Source organism: Drosophila rhopaloa, unplaced genomic scaffold (genome assembly GCF_018152115.1).
Source record: "Drosophila rhopaloa isolate 14029-0021.01 unplaced genomic scaffold, ASM1815211v1 contig_178, whole genome shotgun sequence".
NCBI lineage: Eukaryota > Metazoa > Arthropoda > Insecta > Diptera > Drosophilidae > Drosophila > Drosophila rhopaloa.
Window position 1 is genome coordinate 5,150,301 of NW_025335059.1, and position 19,348 is coordinate 5,169,648.

The 19,348-nt window shown below is 37.6% G+C and overlaps 1 protein-coding gene across 1 annotated transcript; it reads right to left on the reverse strand.

Annotated features, from left to right (window-relative positions):
- Positions 1-10,482: 10,482 nt before the first annotated feature.
- On the reverse strand, positions 10,483-16,813 carry LOC108046766 (myophilin). Its single transcript, XM_017126644.1, has 3 exons — positions 16,740-16,813; positions 11,372-11,692; positions 10,483-10,871 (listed from the first exon to the last, which is right to left on the reverse strand). The coding sequence occupies exons 1-3, from the start codon at positions 16,743-16,745 to the stop codon at positions 10,689-10,691; spliced, it is 510 nt and encodes a 169-aa protein (XP_016982133.1). The 5' UTR covers positions 16,746-16,813; the 3' UTR covers positions 10,483-10,688.
- Between the last annotated feature and the right edge of the window lie 2,535 nt (positions 16,814-19,348).

The window sequence follows — 19,348 nt, forward strand, 5'->3', positions numbered from 1 at the left end:
TTATAACGAGAACAACTCTAGGAAACTATTTTTCTTTCACTGTAGCATATGGCGCACATGGAAAGGCATCGACTTGCCTGCGGCTGACAAAGGCAACGAACTTTCTGCGGCTCCTTTCGTATTTCGTGCCCCAAGCCGCTCAAACTCTATTATAAATGCAGGTGAGACCTTAGGCCAGGTGGCGGGAAGTGGGGTGTGCGTGTAAAATACACACACGAGACAAATTTTTGGGGTAAATACACTCCAGTTTGGCCGACATAAAGGCCGTTAGCAGGGTCTGAGGCACATGCCAAGGACACGTGAAGGATTCGATGGCGAACGCCATTAGCAGTGTTGCCTATAAGCCTCAACTGGTTGCTCCACCCCCTTCACCCTTCACCCTTCACCCCCTTAGGAAACTCCCACCTGAACCTGCAGCGAGTCCTAAATTAAGATAAATGTATGTGGTGGCCCACAAAAAAAGCTAGCGTGAAATATTTGATGCCAATTTTTCTTGCCACCATCGTCGTAGTCATCCCATGGCCATAGCGATGTAAATGTTGTCTATTTGCAATGTAATTTGTTTTGCGGCCAAAGGACTACCTGGCAGCATCCTGTTCCAGGACTCAAGCATGCCCTTGTGCAATCCTGAAACCATCCAGTATCGCCATCCGGCAATGTCTGCTTAAATTTCATTCAATTTGCATTTTGCGGTCTACAGATTATTTAAATATTTCGGGTGCTGCAGGCGAAATTGCACAACGATATTGTGCGAAATTTTGTCCATACCTTACATACCAATACTGGAAAATATTTAAGAATTCAATATCATACTTTCAAAAAAATTTGGTTTCATCAGACATTTTGGTTATTTTGGCAGTATGAATTTTAATTATTCGCTTGTTTCTTTTTTGAAATGGGAAATTTTAAAAGGATGCCATACATTTTGTCTTTTAAAAACTCATATTGCGACTGGATGATTGTAGTTTTTTTTGTTTGGAAATCATTTTTAACATTCTATACTATGATTGCTTGTTTTCTGTGGCACATATACTCTATTAACAGTTGGATTTTCTTTGAAGAGTTCTCTGTTTTAGTCCTGAATAGAAAAGCAGTATTTTGTTTGTTTAAATACTTGATAAATTGGACACTCAAGCAGTCTTTCTGCTTTTACTTCTCAACGGCATTCTCAATCGCCGACATTGTTACCTTATGGAGATCCAAATTCATTTAATAGGTACTATCACTTACAGATCCACTTCAATCGCAATAACCCTCAAAGCTCTACACTCTGAAATCCCATTTAACGACAATGGACATTGTTCTGTATTTGGGAGAAAGGAACTGCACTTTCGTTTCCTGTTCGAGTATCTCCCCCTGGTCCTGTTTAAAAGTGAGACTTGCGGCAAACGTAGCATGTGTCCTGGCATCTCTCAAGGCGGAGACATTGAATTGACTTTTGCCAGAGCTCGGCACTTGGCATGCAGCTCGCCTGCGATCCCGAATCCGGATGCCAACCAGGACCTTGGCACGTGAGCTGGTCAGGCAATGGCTTCCAGGATGCCCGGACGTGCACATGCACATTCACATATATGTTTTGTTTGCGGAATGCAATTTTGAAATGTTTTGCATATTCTTAAGTAATTGCAAAATGGTTTTGTGTGCGAGCGTCTGATGGACACTGCGGGAATTTGCCATCAGAACAGATTGAACTGAGGGGGCAGTCTTTTGTGTTCCGTTTCGATTTCGGCTATATTCCCAAGTTCTACCACCGCCACCTCCCAAAAATGGCATCACCAATCAATGTCAGGCTTGTCTGCCACACCTCTCTGGACCGAAAAAAAAAACCGTTTCGCCTTGACAGTCAACATGCAAATTGGATATGGGTGTGAATACAAAACTAGAGACAATTCCCGTACAACACCTATGTATATACATATACATATGGCCACTTATTCATGCAGTTAGCAGCATACATAGGTGGTGGAATTTTCGGCATGCCAAACGACTTATTCCCAGCAATTTTGACAGCTGTCATTGCCCGAGACGTCTGCGTGGCGTGGCAAGTCCCCTGCTGATGTGTTGCTGCTGCCCCTGCTGATGTGTTGCTGCTGCCGCTGCGATGTGTTGCTGCTGCCCCTGCGATGTGTTGCTGCTGCCGCCGTGTTGTTGTCCTGTCTCAAGTCTCAGACAATTCATTTAAGGCCGTGTCCATTCATCTTCCACTCGGCGCGGCTTGAGTGTGTGTGAGGCTGTGATAAGGGCAATGTCTGTCAGGCCTGGAAAACTCCCAAGAGACTTTAAAATTTAACTTATCTAACGTACTTAGTAAGCCGGTACTAAGTGTCTGGAAAATTGTCCATAAGCTTAAGGAACTTAAAGCTAATTGGAACTTATTCTAGCCATTGGTTATGCTATGATTATGAGCTTCATAAAGTGCTTTCGTGAATCAGCTTCAATGATCCCCTTTTATGGGCTACCTTTAAGCCAGGCTATCAACTCAAACCGGCTATGAACACTGACAAAAATCTGTATATTCTCTTCATCCCAAAACGATAAGGTTGCGAAATACTTATTCGATTATGTTTTTAATTTATTTTGTTAATATTAAAATTTGTATAAACATTTAATGATTAGATTTGGTAGTGACCATTTAAATTCATTTTCCTAGTTTTTGACTATATGTTTATCAAACGTAACAAAACTGTCATATGTCACTTATCTTATAAAAAAAAAAACGGAAACAATTTTTTTATTTATTTATTAAAAAGCGTTTAATCTTCTGCTAAGTTGGGCTTTAACTTTTGTAGTGTGTTAGGAATGTCAGGGCGGAAAGGTGTTTTCAGCTAGGTCGGTTGCAATCTGCTTGCCCCGATGGCAACACCCGCCGCTCCATTGGCAACTCAATAATCGCGCTGCATCATCAACGCGCATCGCAATTATGATCAAAAGGTCGGAAAACGCGAGCGAAAGTGTTTTTCGCCTGAAGACCGCATAATGACAGCCACAACTCCCTTCAACTCGCTGGGGAAAAGCCATCGGAGGTGCGATTGGGAGTCGAGTGCTCGGGGAACTCATTTCATTTTCTGCTCGCGAATATTTTCGCTGATTTTGCGAGTTTGCACCTGGCAAAGTTTTGACCTCAGCACTGCAATCGACAGAAAAACACACAGACAGCCGCACAACCAGCTATATAAACCGTGGCAAACACATTAGAAAACATTCTCCTGGGCGAGAATATCTTTAACGGAATCATTATCGCCGCTTTTGGTATGCGCCTGGCGTTTGAAAATAGTTTCACAAGTAGTGGAAAAAAAAAAGAAAAGTGAAATCCAGTGGCAGAGGTTCTTGTGGAAACTTCAGCATAGTTTCCGATGCGATTTAAGGTGATTATTGTGCTCCCAACCAGATGGCACAAATAATCTAGAATGACTACACAGAAAAAATAATCCAAATCAATTTGTAATTTATAATAGCTGTGGTAATCAAGGCTGTAAGGCAAAGCAATATTTCTTGTGTCATATAGAGTCTTTGGTTATCAGGGCATTGTTGATGAGTGCAAAGTCAACAAAATTATGGTCGGCAATTTTATACATTTGCAAAGGTTTTAGTCATAGTCACCAGTTGAATAAGTTGAATAACTTAGACATTTATACTTAAAAAATAATAATTTGAAGCAGTTTCAGAATTACAGTTCCATTTTTATAAACGATGGAAAAATTAATCTAATAATCGATATAGCTTCATTGTCTTTAGGATATCCGCATATAAATCGAAATATACATATGTAGATTTGTGTAACAGTTTTCTTTCTTTCTTGTTTAATAATAATTTAAAAAAATATTATTTGAAATAAAAAATTCTCTTTAGAATTCATTCAATTAAATACAACAACTATTCGTAAAGTTGTCTACGTAGGTCGACAGTACACAGTAATCCATTTGGTATCAAAAGAATTCAGCAAAAATTTAAATAATGGCGAAAACGCTCGAGGGAGCGCTTTGGTATTCAAAGTTTGCATTTAGCATTTGATTAAATAAATAAACGACAATTCAATTAACAAAGCTACTCCATTCAGCATTTTCAGCTGCAGGATAGTGCAAACAAAGCGACGCTAAATAAATAGGCAGAGGAATGGAAATTTGATTATCCAGAATATAGTGAATCCAATAGAAAGAAAGAGAGCTGAAGCACGGAAATGCTCATTTCGATTTCGAGGGACTTGGCATGGAATTGCCATCAGTTTCCATGGCAAATGATGCTAAAATATTCATTAGCTGCAGCGATATATTTGAAAAGCTCTCTGCCTCACTCACTCACACATTTACGATTAATAAATACGAGCGACTAATACAGCTGCACCTTGCCACTTGGCGCTGTGTTGACAGGCGACGAAAGCCGTTGGCGCATTGACATTCAATGGGAGTCCCTTTCAAAAGCCCCACTTAAATCCACCCTCGCACACACAGTGCGACATCCTCGAATGTCGCAAATGCAATTACAATTAGAATATATGTATATCGGGAGTGCTGCCACGCCCACACAAATGGCGAGCCCGGCTGGAGCGCTAATTGCAAATTTATTGACTGCAATAAATGTCAGCGCAGTTTCAGGCTGCATTAAAATGATGCAGTTTCGAGGATTACCAGCTGTAAACGGCCGTCTGGTCGAGGATTCAATTTGAATGTGCTGGCCGGGTATGGTGTTAGCAATCCTCTTTGATTGATCAGTCATAATCTTGGCAGGCAATCCCAAAAGGTAGTTGCCACCTTAATCGCCTCAATTTCGAATTCAAACGGCACAAAAAAGCCGGAAGCAATTTGACATTTATTTCCTAAGCGATTAATGGAATAGTTTTTAAGAGCGTTATTTTAAATGCTCAATTGTTTGCTAAATAAATCATTTACCATTTTACCTTGAATTAATAACACTCATAAAAATAAATCAAATTACTCATTGAAATATCACCAAATCACACAATAGAAAACATAAATCTTTTAAATTTTATTGTTTTTATAAAATAAGTATTTCCTTATACAAAAAATCTGAGTTCCTCAAAAAAAAAAAAACAGCAATTAAAACGTAATTAATTTTTAGTAGCTTGTGGAAACATTTACATCCTGTTGGGGTAGGCAACTTATTAAAAACATCCCGCGTAACCCATATACAACCGACAACTATACAGCTACGCCAATATTTGTAAATGAAACAAGACGGAAAATGGAAATAAAAAACATTTTGCTAAGAGCATTTTTTCAATGGCCTTGCAAAATAAAATCCGAGTTAATTGGCATCAAATTTATGAACGTTTACGACAAACTCCAAATAATAACTCAACTAAAAAACGATGTTGCACCTATTGCTTTCCATTAAGTGCAATGAGAACAAGTCAATTGAAAATATTTATATAAGTGATACATTCGAGTGTACTGACTTTAAGATTCCTAGCAACACGTTTCTATTTCTTTAAACATTTTAAAATATTTTACAGTAAGGGTTTTATAATTTACACTTCCCAATTTTCTTCAGATTAATGATTCGGAGAAGTAGTTAATCTAAAGAATGATTTATTTTCAATAAAACAAGCTCTTTAAAACAAAATTAAAGGGCACAACCTATAGGCCATCACATTTTTGCGCTTACATGAAAGATTTTTTGGCTTGATATTTGAAAAATGTTGGCGCAGCGTTTTTTGATGGCTTTGGAAGGGTGATTTGCAGGGATTCCGAAAACTTTTCTGTAAGGATGGGGGTAAAAGGCATTGCCTGCCACAATTTTTGGTGCGCATAAATTTTAACACCAATTAAATCGATAACTTTTTGTGCAGGCAAGCGTCGCAAAATGCAGATTACGTATACGCCGCGTTGCGCCGGTTCAGCTGAACGGGCAAGGGGCTCGACGGGAAAATGCACCATAGTTCATAGTTGTGTTCGTTTTGGGTCTTCAAAATGTAATTAGTTGATTTGCCTCTCCAAATATATGTAAACTATTTTTGCGCAATTTTTGTGCAGAAGCCTAGTTTCTGGATGGTAATTAATTATAATTGGTATTTTAATTTTCCCATAAATAGCATCAGCAAGGCAAAGCCTCCAATAACCGATCGACTCCATATCAATTACTGCGTGGTCAATTTCATAATCCTTGGATTCTACTCTCGGAATAAAGAATAAATTCCCACCGAAACTGACACATGTGGGAGACAGAAAATGCCAACGATAAACGAGAAAAGCGGTAAGCATCTTAGCGTGAGGTTATTGAAAAAAAGCACCCATGCCGTGCATAAATCAAGCCAGCAACTGTCTTTCGGTTATTAATATGCCCAACCAAAAGTATTTCATGATTTATGGCCGTCGGCAGGCGGGACTGGGAAACCAAAGTCCCAAGCTCGAACTGGGATTAGCAGTGGCTAAGCATTGCAGGTGGAGGAGTCGGGGCCAAAAGCTGATTACAAACCCGCACAGGCACTGGCACTCCACTTCCATGCACAGGTATTCCCGCAGTGGCAGGTGAATTTTTGTGCGCTTTGTAACAAGTCAATTTGTACTGTGAATTCACGCAGTTTATGCCCGGCACAAATCATTTTCCACTGCAGCCAGGGGCGGTGCGCTCCACCGGGGAAAGGGGTGGCGGAAAACCTGCATCTTAATGACCCTCGCCCGGAAAAACTATCCGCATAAATATGAAGTAAGCCACCGAGCAGCGCGTGTGTGTGTTTAGCGCGAGCAATCGAGCAGCTGCACTAAGTCTGTTTGGTAAGCTTGTTTGTAACTCTGGACTTACATACCCTGTATATGGAACTTAAGTATGATGAATGGATGGTTTGCAATTATGAAGGGGATTTTTTCGGAATTCCTTATTTCAAAAAGTGTCTGGAAGTCTTAAATATGGGGACTTTAAACTTCACTAAACGCCAACCTCAACATTATTCACTTTAGTGTTTGTTTTGAGCACCATTAAGTTTAAGAGAGCTAGTTTATTGTCTAAGTTTAGTTGGAACATGTTTCTAAGAAACTTTCCAAATTAACTTTGACCGACAATCAGGAGGCATTTCAAAACTAATTAAACTTTTTTAGTGCTATTTTTAAACTTTTTTTACACACTTTTGATACCTTCGATTAAAACGCCTTGCCTTTACAAAATAACTTTGTGAAATCAAGATAATTTTTCTTAAACTTATTCACCTGCACAATATTAATAGTTAAATTTAAATTTAATCAGTGTACTAACAAATGTTAGGCAAAGCATTTGTAAATATGTAAACGTAATTTTTTGTTTTGCAGTTTAATAACTTCACTTATAACTTACCTTAACAAATTTGAGAAAATTGACTTATATGACTTAAAATATATAAATAGCTTGGAAAATATTGTAAAAATGTTTGTTTTCAAAATTTTGCTGAGAATCAAAAGGTCGTTGCACGCCTGACCACTTTTTATTCGGTTAGCTGTTGTCCGGTTTTGGGGCTTTGTTATTACGCCTCTCAACTGGCATTTGTCGGAGTCTGCTTTACCGAGCTCCGGTTCGTTTCGTTTGGTTTACGGATTCGGATTCGGAATCCGTTCTGTTGCTGCTTTGGCTTGTTTATGATTGCAGCAAGCGGTTTGGCAGCAATTATTGTGGGGAGGAAATAGAGAAGGCAGACCGGCACTCTGAAAGAGAAAGGACGACCTAATGCGCTTGGTTTCAGTGTCATTTGCCACGCTGCTTTGTTTACAGTCGTGCCCTGTGCAGCTGAGCATGAAATATACTTGAAGTGACCGAAAAGTTGGACTACAGATGGGCGAAACCCGCTCAAGAATGCCGACACACCTTGAATGTTCGGGCTCACCTACTGCCATTTGCGAAATTTATGCTCAATATCAACTCTTTCATTTAGTTACTTAACCGCAGTCGTTGAGGAGATGGGGGCCTGGGAAATCCAGCCACTGCAATGCAGCTATAAATTGTTGCAAAGTTTTAGCAATTAGGTAGAAATATGCTGTACCACTTGGCCTGCTGAAACCGAACCGAAACTTACCCAAACCATTACGCGCCGCAGTAAAAACAGGCAAGGAAACTTGGCCAGCAACAAAACAAATGCGCTTGCATGTTGAAGCCAAATAATAATAAACAAAATCGTAGTAAGCGCTGTTTGAAATGCTTCCTCTTTTCCCTTCTGTTTTAAATTGCAGGACTGCTTTTGTTAAATTTCTCGGTTTAATTCGGCTAGACTATACAGTTTACAACTAAAGTAAGAAATACAACAAATAACAACATTGGATATAACCCAATTGAATATATATATATTTAATGAATATAAATACAAGAAACATCGTGTATCAATAACGTAAAATTAAAAGCAAACTAAACAATATTTGAAAGAAGATACATTTATGAAAAATAAATCATTGCCAAGCAGCCAAGCCTCTTTTCATACAATGGATATTATAAGCTCCAAGAAAATATAACACAATTGACATTATGATATATAATCGCATTCCCTTTACGAGCAATTACACAAATTAGTGAGCAAAAAATGAGAGAAAACATAGAAATCAATTCCATTGAGCCGCAAAATAAATAATAATAATCCTAGTACCTATTCAGGAACAAATTTCGGATAAAAGAAAATATAAATGGAGAATTTCAGCAATGGAAAAGCATTCAGCCAGCTACAAATATAAATGACAATAAATTGTCATTTTGACCACAATAAATATAAATTAAATAAATTCAATGAAACAACAACTCAAAAAAGGCAACGCACACACCCAATGGAATGCAAAAGCTGCAGAAAAAAAGCCAAATGAAATAAAGAGACAAGAACGGCAAACGACTAAAAAGGGAAAGTCAACAATTGTCATTGTCAACTCTGCTTGTATGGTTGCCAATAAATTGCATTATTAGAGTATACTTTTCTGCTGAGGCGTGTGTGTGTGTGTGTGTGGGTGTTTGGTGTAATGGTGGAGGGGGTGCAAAAGTATTTGTAATACAATCAGCATTGCTGAATGGGAATGTCCCCTGGATCTATGACCATGGCCCCTAGTTCACTGTGGCCATGCTGACATGCGTGTTTGTTACAGCAATTGTCAACATAAATAAAATTAAATTAATGGAGTAGGGAACGCACACGCATAAACACCAAACACACCACACACACACACACACATACAGGCGTACATACACATACACAAGCTCAGTCTGGCTGTCAGTTGACTGTCAAAGTGACCATTTCATTTAATACAAACACTGGCACATTGCTTTGTCTGCCCTTTTGTGTTTTTGTTTTTGTACCCACGACAAGTGGAAATTAAACACGCACCCAATACCACCCCACAACCCACACACACACACCCCCTTACATTCCATTTCCGTTTTGGCTGATCATTGGCATAAGCAAACACACACGCAAATATTCACGCACACACTCAAAATCGCACAGAGAAATACAGAAAGCCATTCGCCATTTTGGCTGTCTGTCTGATAAGTTTTGCCTTTGCTTTCTTTCTTCGACTGTTTGTTCGGTCGCCATCATTATATTCGCAGTTCCTTGCTTGTGGTTTTCCCCTACATTATTTCTTCTTTATTTTGTGCTGCTCTTTTGTCCGAAGCATAGGCAAGAAAAAAGATAAACGTTCGCACTGGTTGCAGCTTAAAGTTGTTGAAGGTAACGTTTACACTTAAAGAATATTTTACAAGAATAATACTTCTTTTGAGAAAATTAAAACGGTATTACGGATTTAAACTGGATTTTATGACTAGATTAATTTTGCATGTATTGTTTTTAAAAGTTTTCAAAATTTCTCTTGGTTTATGCAACTATATATGTATTTTATTAGCATATTTCAATATTGATATAATAATGGTTTTAGTATTGCATTGAAAAGTATATAGATATTTTCCACTACCGCAAATTATGCGTTGCAATATCTTATTATTAATTTAATATTATATTTGGTTTTAATATTAAACTGAAAAGTTGTGACTTATGTTGTGAATTATTTTTTTTTATAAATGTCCTTAAATTAAATTGTATTTTTCATAAATCTCCAGCTAAAAATTAACTATAAAATTATATAGGTGATTGAAATTCCTTGGAGAATATCCCCCAATAAAGCTTAGTGTACAGAAAACCAAACAGACGTTCAAGGCTCTTTCTCCGCTCACCTGATTCTTTGTCTCTAGTCTCTATGGACACACACTCTGGCACAGATAGAAATACAAATGGCCTTGACATTTCTTATGCTTATCGCTGTCAGTGCAGGCGTTGAAATTGTAATTTGTGTAATCTCAGGTGGACCAGGCGACGGAGAAGCAACAGTCGAAGGAGCCACACAGCAGCTGACTGGGAAATAAAGGTGTCTCATGCGAGGTGAGCTGGAAATGGCTCCTTTTGGTCTTGTGATGCGGGGGAAAACCACTTAAACCGCTCGACTAACTGCCGACAGTCGCACAGCTCTGCCCGCTAATTAACAACAACATAGTGCTAATCCACGGAGGTGGGCGGGAAACAACAACTTGACATTTATATTAAAATTAATTAATTTATTTGTTTCATATTATATAAATTACATTTAGAGCTTGGCAATGCCTAAATCATACGCCAGAACGCACGAGATACAAAATCCATTTTTTGTTTGAACTAATTAGATTTCGGTGTTTGTGTGGATGAGAGTGTTGTGTTTTCTTTTGGGGTTTCAGTAGAGGGGGTGTTGGTGGTTGCTGCCGCCTTACATGTGACGGGTGTTGCTGAAGCCACCATGTCCGGCCTGGGAGGCGCCCTTGTTGAAGCCCATCTGCAGGTTCAGCTCACCCTCGTGGGCGCGCAACTGCTCCTCGGTGAAGGTGCGCTCGTTCTTGTCGGCCATCTTGGGACCCAAGGTGGGACCAGTGAACTCGGGGTGCTTTTGCGTCTGCATAGGGGTAAACAATTATTAGGGAGGTCGACACAAAAAGCAAACCTTAATCCTAATCTAGTGTTCGTAGAAATCTCTGCAGACTATTTGTAGATTTTAAATACTGTTTATAAATATCACAAAAACTACTAAATTGGTATACTACTAGCAATTAGGGCTTTAAAATATTTTAATTTTAAAATTGTTGAAATAGATAAATAAATTTAAGAAAAAGTTATTTAAAATAAATTAAATAAATTTTGTAAATGAATTTTTTACATAAACTAAGCGGCTTTTTTCCTGTTTGGTGTTTAAGTACAAGGAATGATAACAAAAGAAAATGTCATATTTTTTGTTCTTACAAAATAATATAACAAAGGAACTGTATGTAAATCGTTACCTAAGAGAATGTACCTTAAGCAAAAAAGTTCTGTACGAAATCTGACTTCAAATCAACCAAGTTTATTATTAAATGTAGTAATAACATTAATTAATGATCACCCCAATAAAAAACTTACGATGCGTCCAAGGGCGTAGAGGGAGAGGGTGACCTGGGGGATGTTGCGGCGCTCGAAGAGATCGGCCGTCTGGAAGATCTCCTCCTCGGGCACGCCGTACTTCTTGACCGCCGCCTGGAAGCGCTGGATGTTCTCCATCAGCTGGAAGTTGGTGCCACGCTCCTGGATCTTCTTCACCGAGCCGGGGGCCAGCTTGTTGGCCAGCTTGCACAGCCAGATGCCGTCCTTGAGGATGTCCTCGTACTGCCCGCTGGGCACCTTCTCGCCAATTACGGCGAACACCCAGTTGAGCACTTCCTGTTCCTGTTCCTTGTTGCGTGGCTACGGGGAAAGTGGGAGAGACAAGTGGTGAAATGATGTAGGCGATTGTAACAAAATAGCTGCTGCTAAGTGCCAGGCAAATCAATTTGCTGTAATCGTAGACAATTGCGGGACAAACAAGGCCAACCGAGGGTCATGAAATTGTCTCCAAGGCAAACAGGCAAAATCCCCGTCTCAGATTGTCTAGGGTTCAAAGGTCAGCATGGGGGCTTAGTATCCTGCGTGTGATTCCATTTGGAAAATGTCCAAATCAAAGCAAATACCAAGAAAGCAGAACTGAACTTCTGGAGGTGCCTGGCCCAGGAATAGACTCATTTTCCAATTAATTAATTTTGATTCCGACACCGCGAGTCCTGTCCGGGCAGTCGGCCATTTTATGGGACAGTTGACAGGGAAAGCCACTAACAGTTTAATTGGAATTTACGTGAAGGCAATAAATTCACTCTTGGGTCAATTGCCGTCGCGCCGTTCATTCATCCAAACTGAATTGTGGGCTTTAAATTTGATTAGTGCGAAAGAAATTTCGCCTAGCATCCAAATCATTGACCCCTCATTACGGCACACACAAATCTAATTTACCACATAACAAGTATTGCTAATTAAAAACAATGCTTTATCTGCGCATAAAATATTTATCTCGTGTTCAGAGCACTGCTTATACGCAACAATTACCCTACTGAAATATTTTCGTAATTGAAATTCGATGCTTATGTGCATCTAGGCTCATTAATATTTCGCGCATTTCTGCTAATTTATAGTGCATTGTTCATGGCGATTTTTATTTCATTTTTATTGCTTTGCCAGCCAATTGCGGCTTTTGTTTGTACATTTTAAGCTGTCATTTGATTTGTGGCCGGGCGTTCTGGATCGAATAAATTTTTTGGGCGAAAACCGAAATGTCCGCAAAATGTCAAATTGCACACAAAGTGCAAACATTAAAAAATAATAACGTTCAATGCCAACAACGTAAAGAAGGATTGGTTATATTTTGTATACGAACATATTATTTTTAACATTTTAATTTTGCGAACATTGTGTTTGCCTTTTTACCTCAACATTGCAAGGGTATATTGGCTTTTTTCTTAATAAAGTCAAAATAAGTTAAATAAAAATAATAAAATTAAATTAAATGGTAATATATTTATAATTTATTCGAGAGATATCTTTGTAAGTTTCGGGTTTTCATAAAAATGTTAAATAAATTAAATTACTTTCAAAAATGTCCACAAAAAGTTGCTTCGATTGTCAGCGTTATTTTTGAATTTGTGGCTTAGAAGTCACACTCATTTCCGAACTTACTATTTTTGTCACTTTTTCATTTTATGTGATGTTTATTTTTATACCCGTTACTCGTAGAGTAAAAGGGTATATTGTATTCGTGCAAAAGTATGTAACAGCTAGAAGGAAGCGTTTCCGACCCTATAAAGTATATATATTCTTCATCAGGGTCACTAGCCGAGTCGATATAGCCATGTCCGTCTGTCCGTCTGTCCGTCTGTCCGTCTGTCCGTCTGTCCGTCTGTCTGTCCGTCTGTCTGTCTGTCTGTCTGTCTGTCCGTATGAACGCTGAGATCTCGGAAACTATAAAAGCTGAAGATTGGCATTTTGCATGCAGATTCTAGGAGTTCCTACGCAGCGCAAGTTTGTTTCAAAAGGTGCCACGCCCTCTTTAACGCCCACAATAGCTTATATACGATTTTAAAAATTTAAATATTTCGGAAAAGTAAAAATGCAGTTTTATTGTGTTTATCAATACCTATCGAAATGTAGAAGAAATTTTTCAAATCGGACCATTCGTTAAAAAGTTATGCGTGATCAAAGTTTCTGTCTCCATCTCCCTCGCACTCCCTTTACCTGAGTAACGGGTATCTGATAGTCGGGGCACTCGACTATAGCGTTCTCTCTTGTTTGTTATTGTTTGAGGGCAACATGAGTATAACAGGCTGACTAATAAAAGGGATACGCACATTCATGGCGATTGCATGAAAGCCGCCGCATTTTCATATTTTCAGGAGGGAAATTATTTATTCATTTAAAGCATGTATTTATGCGTAAATATGTGTATATGCTTATGGGTAAAAATTGAGTTTGGAACTGCAATCGAGGCAACGGCACGCTTTAATGGCAACCAATGAGCCGAAGGGATTTTAATGAATTGTACGTCAATTTGCATTCGCAATTGCTTCAATTCCAATTCGATTCCGAAGCCGAGTTTATTTCGCTTTTTATTATTTTCAGGTGTTTTTTTAATTGAATGTACAAACAAACCAGGAATTGTTGTTGTTGATCTTCTGATAGAATTGCATTTCACGTTTGGCTCTTGGCTCTGTTTTCTCATTATTAATTGGTTTATCTGGTTGGCCGCCTGACAGTTGGTTTTCTCTCTGTATGCTGGCCGTTCCCAGTGTGCTGCATTAAAAAATCATTTTATAGGTGATGAACAGCTAAGTGATATCGAATGTGGTCAGCCAGTTCCAATACTGCCAGTTATTGAAGTTTTAAAGTACAGCCTGCAGATACTTCATGTTTTAATAAAAGGAAAATTAATAAAAAAGTACAATATCCAAATTTCAGAGGAAAATGTACTTTTAAAGTGTTCAAAAATGTTGAAAAAACTATCGTTTAAATTATCAATTATCTCTATCGAAGCAAGAATTTAGTTTGGCCAGGACCATTTTATGGTATTCTTTTGTTAAGTGCTGTTTTCTGCTGATTTAATGATCCCTTAAATTAATATTCATTATTCATTTAATCAGAAATATTTCCAAACATATTTTTCGTGTTTCCCTGACCTTCAAATAACCCTCAACTTTGGTAGTGATTTTTTTTTACAGTTTTTTGTTTGCTTGAATGGCGCCCTCTTTTTAGTTTGTTTTGCCTTTTTTCCGGCTGCTGGCATAAATAAAAATTTTCATTTGCACATAAAGATAAACGCTCATTTTTGCTGCTGTTATTTCAATTTGTCATTTGGCCGGCTGCCAATTGGCGGATGCTGGCCAACATTAACCAAAAAGCAAGTGAAACGACACATTGTGCCCAAACACAAGGGGGCTGACAATCAGTTGGTCTTTTTGCTTGGTGTTTTACATCATTTATATCTTATAAAAAGTTTATTTTTTACAGACGCCGAATCGTGGCCTTGAGTGGATTGTAAAAGGCAAGCTAAGCAATGCAGAAATGCATTAAAATTTTGCGTCTTTCCTTGGACTTTATGGTTATGGCCTTTGCATTGTTGCCAAGAAAACGGCAGACGCGCGTCAACAATTTGTTTGGGTTTTCGTCTGATTATTTGCGGCTATATTTTTGCTCAACATTTTGATTTTCCACAGCCATAAACATTAAAATGGTTTCAAATATTCCAAATTCTGTTTTAAACATGAAGTCATCCTTACAGAATTTTCCATTAAAAATGCAATAAATCCAAACCCGCTAATAGACATGCATTAATTAAAATGTGTCATACTGCTATTGACAAAAAAAAGGTCATGAGTCTTTTTATAATGACATACGAAAAGGATACATTGGCTTTTAAATATATTATAAACATATGGCGTTTATTTAAAAAAAGTTAACTTTTCATAATAAATTCAAAGTGCCATTAAGAGAATTTATCACATGTTAATTTGTATGCACAAATTGAAAAGTTTTTATGGTATACATTTTCACCAAGTCATCGAAAATTAATTATAAAAAAACCGAAGCGAACCAAAGTACATTGAAAAAAACAGACACCCCCAAAGACAAAGTTCAGCAAATGGTTTTTATGCACCTGCGCCATCACTCCCCATAATTCAACATATAATTCACTTCAATTAAGAGGAAAGTTATGCGCCGGCGGCTGTGACTGTCTGTCGCAAAAACTTGTCAGCATTATTGAGAGATAAGTGTCAACAGCGGAAAATTTGCAAATTAATTATGAATCGAAAGTGCAAAAGGAATTCCGAATGTGCAGATCCCGAATAACTTATGCATGAAAAGTGTAATTTGTTTGCATTGAATTGTAAAGACCTGTGCTGAGTGATTTGCAACCGAATTGGGGCCACTGTTTTACATCGATGCGGTGCAAATTTACGGCTGGTTAACTGGGCAGCAGGGCCCAAGGGCATTTTTTGTCATCCCTCGGCCGGACTGTCAACTAAGTGATTTTTTATTTTAATAAAGAGAAAACAACAGAGCGGGAAAATAAATGGCACAAATACGCGATATATGGGAATGAATTATGATCTGGCAGCTGCTGCGAGTGGGCGTAGCTGAAAACATTCGGCCAAAAAATTCTACTGAGGCCCTCGGGCAGGATCTGGTGATTATTCGAAAGTGTCCATCCAGTACTGGTCTCTACCAACTGTTAATTGACTATTTAAATATTTAATTAATTTAAGAAATGTTTAATTAAATCGCCCGCGCTGTTTACAATTAAATATTTTGTCTTTTAATTGCTTATTTAATTATAAATACATACAAACATTGATTTTATTTTTGTATTTATGGGTGTTGATTCGTGCACATACATAAATATGTACTGGCATATATCAACGGGTAATTTATTGTTTTAATAAGCAGTTTCACATTAAATGAATATGCTGCAATTTTCACACTTTTTCAAAAATGTATATTGTATTTGTCTTGGCACTTTTTTCGCTTCAATTTATTTTGTTGATTGTCTTTTTTATGTCATTTTATTTGATACCCCACTCAATGTATGAGTGTTCAAATTAATTGATTGAGTATATTCAGCAGTACGTGACTTTTACACTTCAAGGATTTAATAATATTATTTTATAAACAATTATAACTCGTATGTTCTTTTTGTGGAGCAACCACAATCGTGCTTTTCTCACTTAAAAATGTTATCGGAAACGAATCAATCAATTTGCGGAAATTGGCAATATTTAAAAGTGATACTCGTATATCCTAGGCGAAATGATGTTTACGAAAAACAATTAGTATTTTAAAAGCTATACAAGGAATATCAATAATGATTTTTTTTAATTCCTATTTAATTCACCCAGGATACTGGATTATCCTTTGCAAAGCTTGTGGGACTTACAGCCATTGTGATTTATTGGATTTGAATGTGAAATGCAAATTAGTGTGTGGCGCGTTTGAAACACAAATTTCAACTGACGCAGGTTTGTTGAAACAGTTTTCCATTTCGCCTAAGAGCCTCAAGATAATTTACGAAAACGCTGAAAATGTTTTTAGGTTAGGCTAATGCCGCTGTCGACGTCGACGTCGACGTCAGCGACCAGATATAGATTTGCCCGATGCCAAAATCGCCCGAAATAAAGCCAGTGTGGGAGCAGGATAGGGGGAGGCAAAAACAAATTTAGATGCCAACAGTGCCGGCGGAAACTCTCTGTGACGTCATCGCGTGAAAAGCGGGAAAAAAAACATCGAAAAGTATCTCAGACAGAAGTGTGCCAGATATCTGGTATTGAAGTCGTTTCACTTTCGCTTTCATAGTTGGCAGAACAAATTTCAAGCAAATTGCCAGCAATTATGCTAAGTCAAGAGCTCATAGTTGTATCTCAAAGATACATATTTTTGTGAACTGTGTGCCCACGTCCAACTAATTCCATTGAGTAATTAGTGCGGGTCAGATGCTATTTTTAGATATCTGATAAAGTTTTCAATATTTTTAGTCAGCTGAAAATGCCTGTAAACTAAAATCAATTTGTAATTTCATTAAAACTTCTGCTCATATGACAAAGTTTTGGCAGCAAATAATTTGGCTAACAGCAAACACAGCCAGAGCACAACAAAGTTGAGGCTTCCATTTGTTTTTTTAGCTGCACCATGCGAAAGAGTAATTAAATTATCTAGCCGAAAGTTCGTCCAAGTTCAAGTTTAAGTTTTTGGGCAAGGTGCCTCATAAAATCTCGTCCAACTAAACATAAACAAAATGCATGGGGGCCAAAATATATCTTTTCACACCTGAATCACATAAATCAGGGAATTTCTGACATTTGTTTCGGTGCGTGACCATCTCTGTTTATTTAGTTCTTGAGTTAAATAAGAGGCAGGTGTTGAGGTACATTTTATTGATCTCATAAATGCACAGTTTTCCAAATTATTCGCTTGAAATCCCAAATGGCCTCTGATTTAATTAATTGCATTTTGTCTAACGAGTGAATATGAGAATCTTTGATAAACCTCAGTCTTGTGGTATAATCACGGTTCATCTAAATACGCTCAATAAATTTTTCACACCCAACCGAATGAATAATTTTCTTATTTATTTATTTCACACACAACGAAAACAAAATGCTTGAATATGAAAATTTATGGATAAACGACTTCACCATGAACTGTGTCTATGGAAAATCCTCGATGAAAAGTGTGAAGGCGTCCGCACAAACAAAACACCTACGGCCAAAAAGCAAAAACAGCTGCCAAGGCTGCAATCGAAATTAATTGAGCAACTCGGAGCTCAGTGTCAGAACGTGCGTGTGATTGTTGGCTATCTATTTATTTGGGGCTGTGACTGTGAGTCTATGTCAAAGTGAAGGCGTTGGCGTGGGCGTTCGACCACCGAGCACAGCGACCTACAAAAAGTGGCCGAAAGTCCCCATGTTTGCTGCCAAGATCTGGCAATCCAAATCATTTTGTGTAAAAAGCATCTGAATTATGAGAACGCAATGAGGGGGAGGGCATCCTCCATTTGAAGCAAAGAACGAATTGTAAATGCTCTACAAACTAAGCTAGCTATCATGCAGTGAACAAATGTTTCCATTATTTTAAGTATATCTTTTATTTCTTGTCTTACTAGTTCGGCTATAATAATACAAATTTTATTTTATTACTTCAAATCATTTTCAGGGTAAATTTATCTCGGTTAGATGGTAAATATTTTAAAATTAAAAAATGATTGTTATTGTATTTGGTAAATTAAAAAATTTAAGAATCAACATACATATTTCATTTTATAATATTTATATACGCATTAAAATCACCACTGAAAAGTTAAGAAAAAAAACAGAATTTGTTTCCACTTTGAAAATATGATGTTTATGATTTTTGTTTGGATATTCCCAATCATCTCGTTGTTATTTTTTCTTTCATCGCGGTCCCAAGTCAATAAAATCAAATTCTAGCCACCGCAAAGAGCATCAAAGACAAGTAGGCTCACTTTTGTTTTTTAGCCAAGTCAACGGGCCAACTGTTGCGCATAAATAAGCAAAATAAAATGGGCTTTAAAGAACAACAGTCGAATTGGAAAGAGAAACAGAGCTAAGAACCTTGTGGCTGGAGGAACACTTGTCGATAATTATGTTCAAGGCAGACGGCACACAAATAGAAGTCAATTGTGTATATCCAGACACATCCGAAAAAATTAAAATAGCCAAAGATTGGATTTCAGTCCAGACTTTTCTCTTCTTTCCTTCCCTAACCACTTAACAGTGCTAATTAATTTTTTGTGCTTGGCTTGTTCTGCACTTCTCTATTTATCATGTTTTACAAAGCAAGGGAGTCCTTTAAATTAAGCAAAATATTAAATGGAAATTTAAGTACAGGGATATAAAGCTTTGCGGTTAATATATATCAGTGTTATAAAAACGAGCAATTTAATTAAATTGATTGGTATACTGTGAGGACTGACAGTAGTTGTTAGTCTGCCATTAGCTTTAGTTTCAGTTGAACAAAGTGAAAACAATT

Bases quoted from the DNA above. Each gene is read 5' to 3' on its own strand.
- LOC108046766 (XM_017126644.1), bottom strand. The intron at 10,872-11,371 runs GTAAGTTTTTTA...ACCCCTATGCAG, and splicing joins TCTACGCCCTTGGACGCATC to ACGCAAAAGCACCCCGAGTT.